The sequence below is a fragment of the Lynx canadensis genome, chromosome A1 (genome assembly GCF_007474595.2).
Source record: "Lynx canadensis isolate LIC74 chromosome A1, mLynCan4.pri.v2, whole genome shotgun sequence".
In the NCBI taxonomy this organism is placed as follows: Eukaryota; Metazoa; Chordata; class Mammalia; order Carnivora; family Felidae; genus Lynx; species Lynx canadensis.
Genome location: NC_044303.2, coordinates 2,169,354 through 2,185,125, shown reverse-complemented (window position 1 = coordinate 2,185,125; position 15,772 = coordinate 2,169,354). Strand labels below are relative to the sequence as shown.

Here is a 15,772-nt window from a genome sequence, read left to right as displayed (position 1 = left end):
ACCAGGATAAAAGAAAATACTAAGTTATTGAAATCAAATTTCAAAAATAAAATTTGATTTGAGATACAAAATCCAGAGGATTTGTAAAGCAGTTGAACAGTTAGAAATTACTGATAAATACTTATTCTTATTGGAAAGAATTAGGCATTAAGCATGTAGATCTCAAGTTGCCTTTGACTCTGATTTGTCAGTTCTAGCCAGGGTTGGAGAGGAATATAGACTTCCCCTTGGTAGGCTTGATTTTCTTCCTTTAAATCAAAACTGTTTTCTATATGTGATAGCACAGATACAGAAAGCAGAGAAATTTCTGAAGTATTTATAAAAGAACATCTAACTTATTATTTCTTGGGGCTATTTTGCCCATGTCTTTCAAAGATTCTTTTGATGGAGTTTTTTTGTTTGCTTATTTGTTTGTTTTTTTAAATTCACTTACAGGTGATTTTTGAATCAGATTTTTTGATTTATAGATTTTTTTTTTGCTTTTATTTAATTTGCTTAGTTAACTAAGATTTTACTTTGTTACTTCTGACCAATGGTTTATAGCATATATATGTGACCAGAAGTTTTCTTACTAACAATCACATTATTTCTAATTTATTTAAAAGCAGTATTTCATCAGGGCGCCTGGGTGGCTCAGTCGGTTGAGCGTCCAATGTCGGCTCAGGTCATGATCTTGTGGTTCGTGAGTTCAAGCCCCATGTTGGGCTCTGTGCTGACAGCCCAGAGCCTGGAGCCTGCTTTGGATTCTGTGTCTCCTTCTCTCTCTGCCCCTCCCCTGCTTGTGCTCTGTCTGTCTGTCTGTCTCTCTCTCTCTCTCTCTCCCTCCCTCTCAAGATTAAAAATAAACATAAATAAATAAAAGCAGTGTTTGATTACATTATAATGTGATAATTTCCATTTGTTAAGAACTTATTATATTTCAGGCATTATGCTAAGAGATTTATCTGTTTTGTTCTTTTAGCTGAGGGTTGAGATTTTTTAAAGCAGAAACCATTTTGTTCTGTGGAGAGCAGAAATACTCTAAAAATATATTAAATGTCTTTAAAAATATTTTGAGAGTATATTGTTTCATATGCTGACCTTAGTTGTAAGTAACTAAATGATTAAGAAGTTTAAAGTACCTCAAGGTTACCGTTTATCTCAAAGCTATACAGTAGTATACAGACGAAGATTGACAAATTTGATTGAATATGGAGGCCAGGCAAAAATATAAAGAAGTGAAGCAAGCTAAGTAAAAATAATACTGCAGACTCAGTAAATGCCTCACTGTTCATATAACAGTAGGAGACTGAGCTCCAGTATACTTTTCCAAAGGAAAGTCGAACGAAGGAATAATAATGAATCCACTGGGTAGACCATGGGGTTCAACCTGAAGGGAGCAGAGATTTTCAGAAACCAGAATTTTCAGTGAGGGTGACAATCCGTTCTAGTGGACGTTGAAAAGCAAATTTGAAGATAGATGGGAGTTGTGGGAAAGATTTTATCTTGGCATCAGATGTTGGCTCTGAAATCGGATGTAACTACTAAGATGGTGGGTAAAGTGAAGGAAAATATACTTTTGGAAAATACGATGTAATGAAAAGAACCTTGGATTTTTGTCAAGTGGATGTGGGTTTGAATTCTGGCTTTATCATTTACTAAGTGACACTGGGCAAGATACTAAGTTCTCTGAGCCTCAGGTTTCACGTTTGTAAACTGAAAGAACACCTTCCAGGACTACAGGGAGGGTTAGAAATAAGGTATACATTATATACCTTCAGGTAGGCTTTCAGTGGGTGGAATTAGTGATCTGAGTAGCTGTGGTCAAACGTGGCTACCAAGAAGTCCCAGTGGTTTACAGCGCATACACCAGTCATGCACGTGGAGTTCCTTCCCAGCCGTGTCACAGCCAAGGTGATACTCTGAACAACACATTTTACACTGGCCATTGAGATGGGCTGGAGGCAAGGAGACCAGTTGGCTTTTGCAGTGAACCAAATGAGATCAGCAACAGGATATGAGCTGTTACACTGAGAGTGAAAATAACGAGAGAGAGTTTACTTTGAAGGAGATTTTAGGAATTGGAATTTGAAGGACTTTGTGCCGATCAGCGGAGCGATGTGAGGAGTCCTTGGGCCCGGGCTTCCCGCGCCAGTTAACTGTGGGACTGGTGGTTCTGCTCTCTTAGCCACACATGCACCAGTATAACGGCAAAAGAAAAGGCTGGGTCCAACGATTGTTAATTTTTTTTATCGTTATTTTATTTCAACAGAACACTTTTTAAACCAGAAGTGAGAGAAAAATAACCTCAGACCAAAGAAGAATAGTACTTCGAATTCAATACATGTTAGCTTTATGAAAACTTCACTACATTGTTCTTCATGTTTCTCATTTCACTGCAGACCAGTGAAAACTTTTATCATTTCTTTAACTTGGGAAACACTGAAATAGGGAACGTGCAAAAAGAACCAAATTTTGAGAGGAAATTAAGATTCTTGGATAGTAATGATAATAATAGCCAGTACTGGGGCTCCTGGCCGGCTGAGTCAGTAGACATGCGACTCTCGATGTCAGGGTTGTGAGTGCGAGCCCCACATTGGGCGTAGAGATTACTTAAAAAAATAGCCAGTATTTATTAAGGATTTATTATGTGCCAGGCACTGTTTTAAATGTTTTGCATGTATTAGGTCATCAATATTAAGCAGCTAACTTTAATGAAACCAATTAAGTGCTTTGACTGAAGTCTGAGCAGATTTTGGAGGCAGTATGGTATGAAGAGGTAATGAGTTGCAAAAGTAATGGAGAAGGCTTATGTGGAAGAAGTAATATTTGATCTCAACTTTCAAAACGAGTAGAATTGCAGACTTTTATGCTTGTGTCTCTTGGTTTTGTTCCGTGGTTTGTGGTGCCACCTTCCACATGGAAAAGGACTTTAGGCACCTGGTAAACAGTCCTTGCTCCTTTCGGAAACCTGTTCTGCTTCTTTCAAACAGAAAAACTGCAGAAACAACAAAAAGCTTTGAATTATATCTGTGAGTTGATATTTGGAGCTAAGGGTGTTAGAATGTTACGCTAATCTACTTGGGAACCAGTTATGGCAGGAATTTTAAGGGGCTGAAAATTCTTGGGTACCCTTTGTGGAAAGGAGAATGAAATTTAGCGTAACTTCTCTGGACAATCCAGGAACTGAGTTTTTCAGATGACTCATTACTCACTGTGATGGGAACTCCCTGTATTACTTTCAGCTGATAGTTCCTTGGACTTAATGTTCATGGTGGTGGCTTCTGTCTTAAGTAAGTTTTAAATCATTTAAAATGTAACTTTTAGATGTAACTTTTAGAAAGACCTTGAAGTACACTGAGAGAAGGTGTTTCAACTTGAACCTTAAGCGTTTTAATAAAATCAAATCTCTTAGACTGCAGTCTTTACTTACAAACCAGGCTGATAACCCTTAAATGCAGGAATTGAATGTTTCTCATATCTGTAATTGTGACGTCATGCAGATAAAGGCGTTTACATATTTGATGTCCTCAGTAGATTTTAATGAAGGTTATTTATTGGATTAAGCCTCCTGACCCTAAATATTGTGTTTTAATGTAAAGCTTCTTCCTGTTTTCACCTGGATTCAATGAAATGTTATTTGTTTTTATTTACCAGGAAAGGCCGTTGTTTACCTTGTGGCTTTCCATCTGTTCTTTGTTATGTTTGTATGGTCCTATTGGATGACAATTTTCACATCTCCCGCTTCCCCCTCCAAAGAGGTAAATTTCATGTTGGTAAATTGCCAAATGCTGTAGCTAATTGTGGAATTATTTTCCCTGTGTTACCTTCGTTAAAACTTTATTACATAATGCATTTGTTCTGTTTCCGCTCATGAACTCGCTTGGTGACTCCACACTGTGAATGTGAGTCGTCAGCCCGGTCTCAGATACAACCCGCTCAGCTCGCTGAGATCGAGAATAGTGCTAACGTTTGCTTATACTGGTATTTTTCTGCCATGCTATGTTTTCTTAAAGACATATTTTTTTTTTTTATTGGAGTAAAAAATCTTAAGGGACAGAGAATTGAATTAGAGAAGTAGAGTTTATTTTTGGACACCTTAACGTATTTTCTCAGGCCTGAACAAATGTGCTGCGACAGAAGAAAGTTTTGGTTGTGAGAACAACTTGTCTAGGCTATTGTTTGTTATACTTTAGTATGTCTAGTGTTTCTTCTAATTTGAGGTTCCATTGGGAAAAATAATGTGAGTAAATATTCATGTAGAGTAAGTTTTAAGACCAGTGTGTTTCTCCTGCCTTGACATAGCTGACTGACATTTGGTATAGCTAGGTGGCTAAGAATATGCTCTCTGGCATTAGGGTTACCTGAGTTTGATTTTCTGCTCTAACACATTACATAGTGTCTCTGAACCTCAGTTTTCTCATGGGAAAATGGAGCTAACAAATAGTGCCTGTTTCCGTAAGATGTTTGTGAGGATTGAGTGAGATTCATTCACGTAAAGCTTTTAACACAGTACCTGCCACATGGTTGGCAACCAGTGATAGGTGATGATGATGATGATTTCCCCTCCTATCAAATTCTTTCAGAATTATAGACCCTGTATTTAAAAATGATATCAACGTTCATTTAACTTTTTGTAGAACATACATGCAGAAGAGTATAAACATAAGTGTACGCTTGATGGATTTTCACAAACCGAACACCTTTTAGTAACCACCACCCAGTCGAAGACACGACACATCTCCAGCATCTCGTAAGCCTCCTCGTGCGCCCTTCCAGGCACCCACCTGCCACAAACCACTCTCCTGCCCCCCTGATAGCATCAGTTTGCTTTGCCTGGTTTTGCACTTCATGTAAATGGGATCCTACACTCTGTGTGTTTGTGTGTCTGGCTTCTTTCATTAACATTCCGTTTGCGAGATTCATCCGTGTCGTTGCATATAGTTGTGAAGCATTCATTCTCATTCTTGTTGAGTATTCGGTTGCGGTAAATAACAGTTTGTTTAGCTGGTCTGTTGTTCATGGGCAAGGGCATTTGGGTGGGTTCCAGTTTAAGGCTGTTAAAAATAGGGCTGCTGTAAACATTCTTCTGCATATGCATATTATATACACATACATGCATATTTACAAACGTACATATATAGCTCTTTTGGGTAGATGCCTAGGATTACAACTGCTGGATCATTATGTGGTGTGTAATTGAGCATTAAGAAAATGCCAAATGGTTTTTGCCCTTTTTTTCTATTGGGTGCTTTTGTTTTAAGGGGTAGTGAAATCATCGATCAAACTTTGTGTTTCTTCATATATTCTTCAGACATTTGACAATAATTAGTCGCCCCTTTAAAGTTATGTTACAAACTGCCATCCATACCTTAAGCTCTGAGTTGAAAAGGAACTGATTTTATTGGATCACTTAATACTAGTGATGGCCGTTGAAAATATAGCATGTGTAGAAGTAAATAGTTGTCATTATAGGAAAGAAAACATAGAATAAGAAACACAGTCGGTAATGCTTTTGAGAAGCAGTACAGTGTAGAGGTGAAGAACTCAGGCTCCGGCCCCAGACTGCCCCGGCTCAACAACATTGGAGACTTCCCTCAACCGTCTGTACCTCACGTCTGTCCTGTGGAACGAGGACAATACTAGTATATGCCTTACGGGATTGTTGTAAACGTTGAATAAATTAATAATATATGTGGTTAGTAATGTTTATAATAACAGTATATGGTTAATAGTGTATGTAAAGTGCTCAGAAGAATACACAGCACGTAATAAGCGCCATTTGAGTGTTATTTACTTATTTTGGTTGTTGTTTTGTCATATTGCATCCATCTAGCATTCAGCCCAGGACCTAAGCCGTTACATACACCCCCATTCTTCACGCTCCCTCTTCTGAGAAGGTGAGCTGACTGCCCCGGCCTGTGGCCAGTGGCCCTGCCCTGGCATGCTCCACCTTCCCGTCATAGAACTTACCGTCCAGTTTCATAGTTGCCTGGTGCCTTGAATGCATCACTTTACTGTCCGTTTTTTGAGGGCAGAGATCATTTTCATGCTGTTCTGTGCTACACCCGTCTCCCCACTACTTCGCACGTAGTAGGTGTTCACTACTGAATGAGTTGATTATGAAATCGTCAAGGGCGGCTAAGTTAAGCTAGGGTGACAGCCAGAAAAGAGCAGGAGTTTGTGGTTCTCTGATGGCTGACTGAGGTAGCTCCTCGTAGGAGTTACAAAGCTGTGAGGTGGCTCCTAAAGTAACTGCATTAAAAGGACTCTGTGAGCTGAGAGGTTAGAAAAACACTTGGCCATCAGACGCAGGGAAATCGTTTGACTCTAAAAAGCTCTACATTTTTAGGAAAGTTAAGTTATACATACGGGTATTTTTTTCTTTTTTTCTTTTTTTTCTTTTAGTGTTTTTATTTTTAAGAGAGAGAGAGAGAGCAAGCATGAGCGTGCACGGGCGGGGGAGGGGTGGAACAAGAAGGGGGAGAGGATCCGAAGCGGGGCTCTGCGCTGACAGCAGCAAGCCCGACGCGGGGCTCGAACTCACAAACTGGGAGATCGTGACCTGAGCTGAAATCAGACGTTCAACCGACTGAGCCACCCAGGCGCCCCTGGGTATATTCTTCATTCTTTGTCAGCAAGTACTTAGCACCTCCTGTTTACCAGACTGTGCTAGGCTCTGGGAATTAAGGGAACAAGACAGACACGGGAGACACAGATGGTAAACAAATGATTATAACTGTGATACATTTACCTAGCTTTAGAGTGAGAACATGATGATGGAGTAAAGCATAACAATAAAAGCCACCAGGGAGAAAAGCTACTTCGGGTCATATGGTCAAGGAAACCTCTGAGGATGTGGCACCTAAACTGAGACCTCTATAAGCACAGTGTCTCTCTCACTGAAGTCTTAGCTCTTTGAAGGGAGGATCTCCGTTGTTTATTGCTCTGTCCCCATTGCCTCGAGTCAGACGTCTTACACAGCAGGCAGATTGCTAAATATGTGAATGAATGAACGGTGAGGAGGAGCAGCATCTGAAGAGCCAGCAGGCATCTTCTGTCACTAGGCGTCCTCTCTCCGAGGACAAGATACGGCCCCATCGCTCCTCCCATCACCCTGCAGCGGCTGCCGGCCAGCTACAGGGTGCAAGCCGCGCTCCTTTGCACGGTGCAACGAGACCCTTCGTGACAGCTACAGGGTGCAAGCCGCGCTCCTTTGCACGGTGCACGAGACCCTTCGTGACAGCTACAGGGTGCAAGCCGCGCTCCTTTGCACGGTGCAACGAGACCCTTCGTGACAGCTACAGGGTGCAAGCCGCGCTCCTTTGCACGGTGCACGAGACCCTTCGTGACAGCTACAGGGTGCAAGCCGCGCTCCTTTGCACGGTGCAACGAGACCCTTCGTGACAGCTACAGGGTGCAAGCCGCGCTCCTTTGCACGGTGCACGAGACCCTTCGTGACAGCTACAGGGTGCAAGCCGCGCTCCTTTGCACGGTGCACGAGACCCTTCGTGACAGCTACAGGGTGCAAGCCGCGCTCCTTTGCACGGTGCACGAGACCCTTCGTGACCTAACATCTTAGCAGCGTCATCTCCACTGCTTCTTCCTGGCCCTCGACAGCCAAGTCCTATCTCGCGCTGACTATACCTTGCTGCGGTCACGTCTTCGTGCTTTCTGCATGCTGCGCCTGTTACCGAGATTCTCTTCCCCTCCTTGTTTTCCCGCAAGATTCCTGTTTATCTCTCAGAACCCAGCCCGGACCCCACTTCCTCCAAGACGCTTTCATTGGCAGTTCCCGCTCCGTCCTAAGGGAGCTTTTATCGTACCTGGCACTTACGCTGATTTGTAACTTGTACTTCTCTGTTGGCATGGCTGACCTTCCGACCGGACTGTAGAAACGGACTTTGGAGGCAAGGGCCACGTTGTTACTCATCTGTGGATTCCTGTTACCTGGAACAGTGCCAGGTTCTTAACTGGTATTTAATGTGTATTTAAATGGAACCATCTGAACACTGAGTTTAAGATACTGGCGTTTTATAGTTTGAATGATAGTCATAGCTTTTAATGAAAACCAGAATCATAATAATAATTTCAGAACTCGAACCCATTAACATTTTTTTTTTGTTCCATTCCTCACCTAAAATTCTGGTGTCTCGTGAGATTTTCATTTCGTTTAAGTTTTTCATAGTTTGTGACAGTAGTCCTTAAGGCAGAGTGATGATGTTGAGGCCTGGCTAGAAATAGGACGGTCCAGGGAAATCTGTTCACGTTTTACAAGGAATGTCTCCTTTCCAAATACATATTTATCATCATACCATATGGTTCTTATACTTTACTGTGAATGCTACAGGGGCACATCATGTCAGGAAAGAACGTTTAATTCAAACAAGTTACAAGTTATAATTCTCTTAAAAGAGAATGGGCCATTTTGCAAAGCAGGGAAGTACTTCATTATCTGATTCAAGAGGGACTGGATCTCAGAAACGTCGTCTGAAGATTCCTACCTGCCCGGGAGGTTAGATAAGTGACCTCCACAGTCTCATGTTAAGATTATGGGAATCTTTTCTGACTGCTTTCTGTCCTTTTTATTTGTATTACTCCTTGCAAATCATTTGGGGATTTCTTGTGCCATCAAGATTTGAGTGTGAGAACCAGGTGAGGTAATCTAAATAGACTTCCACATCCTGAACTGTGCTGTCTGGTCAGGTTAGAGTAATAGTCTGCAAAAATCAAGAACGTTTATTTTACGTTAGCAGTATGGAGGGACGCATGCTGGAGTAAAACTCAAAAGACTTGTATCTTAATGTCAGCTCTGTCAGTAGATGCGCAGTCTTAGAAAGTTCCTCAACCCAGAGCTCCTTCAGACATGCCAAACTGTTGCCTTGTTTGTAATAGGAGAGACTGCACTGCTAAGCTAATACTGTTATTATTGATGGTGGGGCACCAGGAGTATGAACGTTTAGTAGTGAGTTAGCAGGTGGCTCAAAATACTTGAACGGAAAGAGATGAAACTCCATTCAAGCAAAACCCTGTAAGTAAAAATTGAGAAACAGAGTAAGTCTCAAGCCATTTTTAGTTGAAAAAGAAATTCTGTGAAATAGAGAGAAACTGGAAGCAGCTATCTGCCTGAAATTATAGAGGCATAAGACTCAGGGTCCTTGAGATGCTGGGATGACCACGACCTGACAAGAAGAGCAGCTCTGGACAGTCCTTTGTGGGGAAGGTGCTGTTCAAGGAAACGAACTGCAAGCTGGCCACACTGTGGGATTAAAGACGTGAGAGATGGAAACTACAAATAACTCCATAAAGGAATCGCTCTTGGAGAAAAGGAGACTATGCCTGCCTTGACAACCCTTAGTCATTTTGCAGAAAGTACTCCTGTTGGTTAGCTTTTTCAAAGCTAAAACAAAGTAGTAAAAGAATGGCTTGTCCTCACTGAGATATTTGGCCAGAAAATGGTTGGACCCCATGCCCGCGATTTAACCTGTTACCCAAAGCAAGTGAATCTTTGGCCATCCTTCCAAAAATTAAAAATTTCTTGACACTAATTTTCGAACACCAGAGTTTTTCTAGTAGAAAGTGTATACTTAACCCTTTATGGTTGGGAGGTATTTAGTTTTGTCTGTAGAAAGCAAAGATACACAATTTTCTAGTTCATATTCTTTCCCATCATTAGAATAGAGGGCAGATATTTTTTAATCTGTCAAAGGTATGTAGTTTTGTTAAAATGTACTTGATTTAGCCTCTTAAATCTGAAAACAAATTTTGCCTTTTCTTCATGGAAGAAAATGTTTTTTGTTTGTTCTGGATAAAACGTTTTTCTGAGTGTGATAGTTCATGATCATGGGATTAAAAAGAATTAACAGTTATTTCTCCTTTTATAGTTCTATTTGTCCAATTCTGAAAAGGAACGTTACGAAAAGGAATTCAGCCAAGAAAGACAACAAGAAATTTTGAGAAGAGCGGCAAGGGACTTACCTATCTACACCACATCAGCTTCAAGGAGTAAGAAAAAACAGTCTTAAGTTTTCCTTTCCGTAGAAGTTTTAAAATATAATTAACCCTGCCAAGATATGTCTGCGTGATTTGACTATTAAATGGATATTGTAATTGCTGCAGATAATGTCTTCAAGAACAAGATTTTCCCGTGTTCTGTATCTTCTGTGGTATTTCAGAGATATGTCCATATATGTACATATGTTGATAACTGATTTTTTTTTAATTTTTATTTATTTTTGAGACCGAGAAAGACAGAACATGAATGGGGGAGGGTCAGAGAGAGGGAGACGCAGAATCTGAAGCAGGCTCCAGGCTCCGAGCTGTCAGCACAGAGCCCGATGCGGGGCTTGAACTCACGGAGTGTGAGATCATGACCTGAGCTGAAGTCGGACGCTCAACCGACTGAGCCACCCAGGTGCCCTGATAATTGATTTTTTAAGGGGCTCACTATGAGTCTCTGTGCATTTTTTTTCCAACTCAACATCATGGCTAAAAATTTCATTTGTTATTCTTAGTGAACCATCTTTTGGAAATTCTGGTTTGAATTTGAATATCGTGTGTCATCACAAGAGTAATTTTTTTTTAATCAAGAATGCACGAACTTAGAATGGATAGGAATAAAAGACACAAAGGGGAGGAAGCCTGTTCCAGTTTTTTTTTTTTTTTTTAATGTTTGTTTATTTTTGAGGCTGGGGGAGGGGTAGAGAGCGAGAAAGAGGATCCGAAGTGGGTTCTGCGCTGACAGCAGTGAACCCAGGGTGGGGCTCAAACTCACTATGAGTTCGACCTGAGCCAAAGTTGGACGCTCAACCGACTGAGCCACCGGGGTGCTCTCTGTTCAGTTTTTAAAACTACTATTCAGAGAGCCAGAATTTGAACTCGGGTTAGCCTGGTTCCAAAGCCACTGGTATTTCTGCTGTCCCACTTCCTGCACTGAGGTGGGTGACTCCTCCAGCACCTTCCTTTTCTCAGGTGAGAGTCTTACGATGGGGATGAATTTCTGAGTGACCAGTGTGGTCACTTCAATATAGGAAATTGTTTTACGTTATGTATTACGTACCTCCTGAGTTTGTTCAAATAGCAGATACTGTAATGGCCGACAGTTACTCAGTTCTGAGTGCTTTACACACACTCATTTAAACTTCACAACAGCCCTGTGCCGTAGACACTGTTGTCTTCATTTCACAGGCGAGGAGACTGAGACACAGAGAGGTTGATAACTTGTTCAAGGTCAGACAGAGACTATGTGAAAAATTGGCATAAAATCGAGGTGCTGTGGCCCTAGAACCCACTATGCTGCTGAACTCCGCGGGGAAGCAAAAGGAACTTTACTTTCGTATAGTCACATTACACGTTGTGACTAAGGAAGTACAAAGTTTGTGCCAGATTTTAGGAGGGGGTGTTTGATTTTTAAATTTTTCGTGCGCTTAATACTATTCATTTTGCATGACTAATACATTGCCATACATAACGAAAACGTGAATATCAGATCAGACCCCAGCTTTTCTATTACTAGTGTAGCGAGAGTCACTAGCTTTGTAAGTGCTTGTGTCCTTATTTTAAAACAAGGCTAAACATATCTACGTCTTTGGGTTAGTGGAAATATTAAGTGAGATACGTAAATGAGATGTGCATTTAGTGTAGATCTTGGTATATAATTATAAATTTTCAGTAAATGATAGCTAATATAAAATAATCCTTTTTCTATTCAATCATGAAAAGTGTGGTTTATAATAATTATTTGCGCTTCTAGTTCTGTAGATGAGACGTTCTTAACCTAAAATCCAAGATTTTGAAGAATTTATGAATCCTGAGATAATATGCAAAGTTGTGGGTACGTGTAGCTTTCAGAGTAGCCCATTCATAGCAAGATCATCTGATTTTCAGAGCAGTACATGTGTCCTGAAGAGTTAATGGCCGCTGATGTAAAATCTTTACACTTTAAGCTTTATTATTTTTCATTAATTATAATGACTTTCCTCTAATCTGAATAATATCCTTCATCTGTTCAGTCTTACACACTTTGCTGGTGATTATTTAATCCTCGGGACAACTCTGAGGTAGGTGATGCACTTGTCCTCATTTTAGAGATGAGGACAGGAGGCACAATGAGGGGTCCAAAGTCCCCGAGTGATAAGGTCTGAGATTTACAGCTTCTTACCTTCTGACGACAGGCAGAGTCCTAGCTCGGGAGCACTGTTTCATACTGCACTTCTGCTGCTTAGAATTCCAAACTTTGGGGACTTTCATTCTTTTTTCTTGTTGTAGAAGTCAAATCTATTCATTCTTTAAAAAACAAAATTACAGAAACACGTATTATAGGAAGTGGACCTTCCACAGACCAGAGACGAATGAAAGTGACAGAGCGGCCTCCACAGGAAGGATCTCCGGGGGCAGAAGGGAAGCTTTTCACTCACTTCCTCTTTGGTCTTTTTGAACCATGTGGACATATTATTATCTATTCATCAAACAAACAAAATTTAGTCTCCACAGGGTGGATCCAACCAACGTCTCTCTCCCTTTGTCCCACTCTGTTTCCCTGTATCAACTCTGTGCTGAAGCACTCTGTCTTTCCCCACCTTTGTGAAATGTCTTTTCCTCTGCCTAGAATGATTATTTTTTCCTCTTTAAATCCAGTTTAAGTTTTAATGTCTACTTTTCACCCATTTCTATTCACTTGAACAAGAAGTAATTTTTAAAAGTGCTTGGAACTTCTCAAATTCTTACCTTGTCGATCACAAATCACAGCCTCATAGTCATTTCTGTTTATCTCACCTCCTCGACCTGATTCTAAGAGTCTGGCAGTCAGGAGTTTCTCCCGTGGTCCCTAACGAAGTGTCTCATTAATAGGCCCTCGGTAGGTGTTTGTTGAATGAATCTGTCCCTCCTCCGGGGCCGCTCCTGCGCTCCCTGCACGTCACTCTCGTGCGGGGGCCTTGCCGACCTTCTCTGTGTCATCCCAGTTCTAGTGTCGCACCATTTGTGCACTTGCGAATCTAACTAGCCTTCTCTCCGTGATTTTTCCCATCATAGTCCGAATTTCTATTTTATCAGGAATTGTAATCATATATTTACCAGAAATAATTTTTATTATCCTATGAATAACACCTGCTTTACTGAGAATCTGATATGTTCTAGAAGATTTTGGATTTAATCTGCACGGCAGTCCCTTACACCTGGTATTATTTGCACTCACACAGGAGGAAACTGAGGCTCGTGGAAAGTGAGTTACTGACCCAGTAACTGACGCGGTTGGCCGGAGGACTGGCATCTCACCTGACTGGTGACAGAGTCCCTGCTGCTCCCAGCACAGTGCACTGTCACCACACCCTTACAGGCTGGCTTTTCCAGAGCTTATCAGTTTCCTCTTGGTGTCTGTGTTCCTCTCCTTTTTTTTCTTAATGTTGATTTTATTTATTTCGAGAGAGAAGAGGGCGGTAGAGGGGCAGAGACGGAGAGAAAGAATCCCAAGTAGGCTTTGCGCTGTCAGCATAGGGCCTGACGTGGAGCTGAACCTCATGAACCGTGAGATCGTGACCTGAGTTGAAATCAAGAGCCAGACATTTAACCAGCTGAGCCACGCAGGCACCCCTCGTCCTTTCGTATATTTGCATGGAGATTGCTGACCTTTTTCCTCTCTTCTCCCCCAGTTTTCTCCTAAAACTCTTGCTTCTCCACTTAATAAATTACATCCAACTTCTTCCTTCTGCTTTCAGGTATGCGTCAAAGTATGTCTCTCTTAAAAACAACAACAAAAATTTCAGGGCACCTGGGTGGCTCAGTCGGTTAAGCATCCAGCTATTGACGTCGGCTCAGGTCCCGGTCTCACAGTTCGTGGGTTCAAGCCCCCCATCAGGCTCTGTGCTGACAGCGAGGAGGCTGCTTGGGATTCTCTCCCCGCTCCCCGCTCCCCGCCCCTCTCTCTGCCCCTCCCCCACTCACATACTCTCTCTCTCTCTCTCTCTCTCTCTCTCTCTCTCTCTCAAAATAAATAAAACAACAGTCACAACAAAAATTTGGTTCTGTTGATATTCTAACCACTATTATATTTTGAGTCAGATCCTCTGGTCAGCTGTCTGTACCCAGGGCCTGTGTTCCTTCCCACGTGATTCCAGACAGCTGGCCTCCATTCTCCCTACTTGAGCTCAGTGGCTTTTGCCCTCTGACTTCTTGAGAAGCTTTCTTCTTTTTGCTTTTCTAGTATAGTTCTGTTCTGCATCCTTGAATGATTATTCATCCTCCTAAATTTTTTCTTTCTTTTTTTCTTTTTGGAGAGAGAGAGAGAATGGGAATCTTAAGCAGGCTCCCTTCTCAGTGCAGAGTCCCATACAAGGTTTGATCCCACGACCCTGGGATCATGACCTGAGCCAAATTCAGGAGCCAGATGCTCAGCCAACTGAGCCACCCGAGCGCCCCTTATTTTTCTATTACTTCACAAGGGTGCCCTGCCCCAATTCTTTTTGTACTGTTCCTTCAACTTTTGTTTTCAGTTATGGAATTCTGACACTGTGATATTGTGATCATTCGTTTATCATGTCTCAATTTGTTTTCTTTAATAGTTTTCAAGAAGGAGTTCACTTTCCTCATATGAATTAGAGCAGATTCAAGGACACCGTCACACCAGCACTCACCTGTATCCCAGACCCTTTCTTGTACGTCAGGTACACGGGCGGAGTTGCAGCTACACTCGAGGATTGCTTGTCTGCCTGGAGGCCTCCCACCTCCCTGCCCCAGGGCTGCAGCCCTCTCCCCCTGGGGGCCAGGGACCCGTCATTTAAGGCTTCCCACTCTCCTTGGCCTGTGCCGCCCAGTTCGGCATCTCCCGCTTGGTTCCTGTTCTGGGTTTCTTGCACCGATGTGTCCGTGATCTGTGGGTGTCCGTGGGATGAGGTGAGCTCGGGGTCGTGCTGCTCCATCGTCTTCCCAGGCCTCCCCCAGGACAGCTGTCCTTGAGCCACCTATTACCCAAACCTACAAACCCAAACAGAACTGGGCGCATCAATTCAGACTTTAATACCGTCAAGCAGTATTTGCCACATGGCAGAAACTCTCTGAATACAGTACTTGCTGCATGAATGGGTGAGAGAATGAATCCATGAAAAACGCCTACCCCAGGCTACCCGCCCGGCCCGCCCTCACCCGGGCTCCCTTCGGTGGTTTGCCGCCTCGTTCATCTAGGTGCCCTAGACCAGAAACTGAAGTTTTCTGATTGCTTCCTTTTCCCCGGTTCCTCTATCCGCTCAGTCCTCAAGATCCACCACAAGTCTTCTTCAAACGTCTGTTCAGGGGCGCCTGGCTGGCTCGGTCGGTTAAGCATCTGACTCTCAGTGGGAGCTCAGGTCATGATCTCACGGTTTTGTGAGTTCGGGCCCCGCACGGGGCTCTATGCTGACAGCACGGAGCCTGCTTGGGGTCCTCTCTCTCTGCCCTTCCCCCTCTCACACTGTGTCTCTGTCTCAAAACACATAAATAAAAACTGAAAAAAAAAAGTCTGTTCAGTTTAGTCTCCTCTCAGGGCAAAATTACCATCTCAGAATTTTGAGTAGAAGAATAGAGGAAAAAGAAACTAAGATACCCTTGACCCTCATCTTACTTAACCGCCAGTTCAGCTGTGTTTAGCCTTTGGGCAGATTACTTCCTCTCGACTTTGGGGTGTTTTTCATCTGTTGAATGGAGAGATCAGCTAGCACATTCCTACGGTCCTAAAGCTTTCCTTTTTCTACATTGTCTGGTTTGACCTCCCTAGTGTCCAACCCCGGTGATGGGGTTAAGGCCCTCTAGAAGGCCCTCAGTG

The 15,772-nt window shown here is 42.4% G+C and overlaps 1 protein-coding gene across 5 annotated transcripts in view; it reads left to right on the top strand.

The window, feature by feature from the left end:
* The window catches only part of ZDHHC20 (zinc finger DHHC-type palmitoyltransferase 20), a 68,038-nt gene that overhangs the window by 25,954 nt on the left and 26,312 nt on the right, over positions 1-15,772 (top strand). For 4 of the 5 annotated variants that reach the window (XM_030307747.1, XM_030307730.1, XM_030307736.1 and 1 more), the window contains exons 3-4: positions 3,637-3,740; positions 9,864-9,984. In XM_030307747.1, the coding sequence (XP_030163607.1) occupies positions 3,637-3,740; positions 9,864-9,984 (225 nt within the window). The remainder of the gene's footprint in view (positions 1-3,636; positions 3,741-9,863; positions 9,985-15,772) is intronic. The other variant, XM_030307763.1, reaches the window with a different exon arrangement.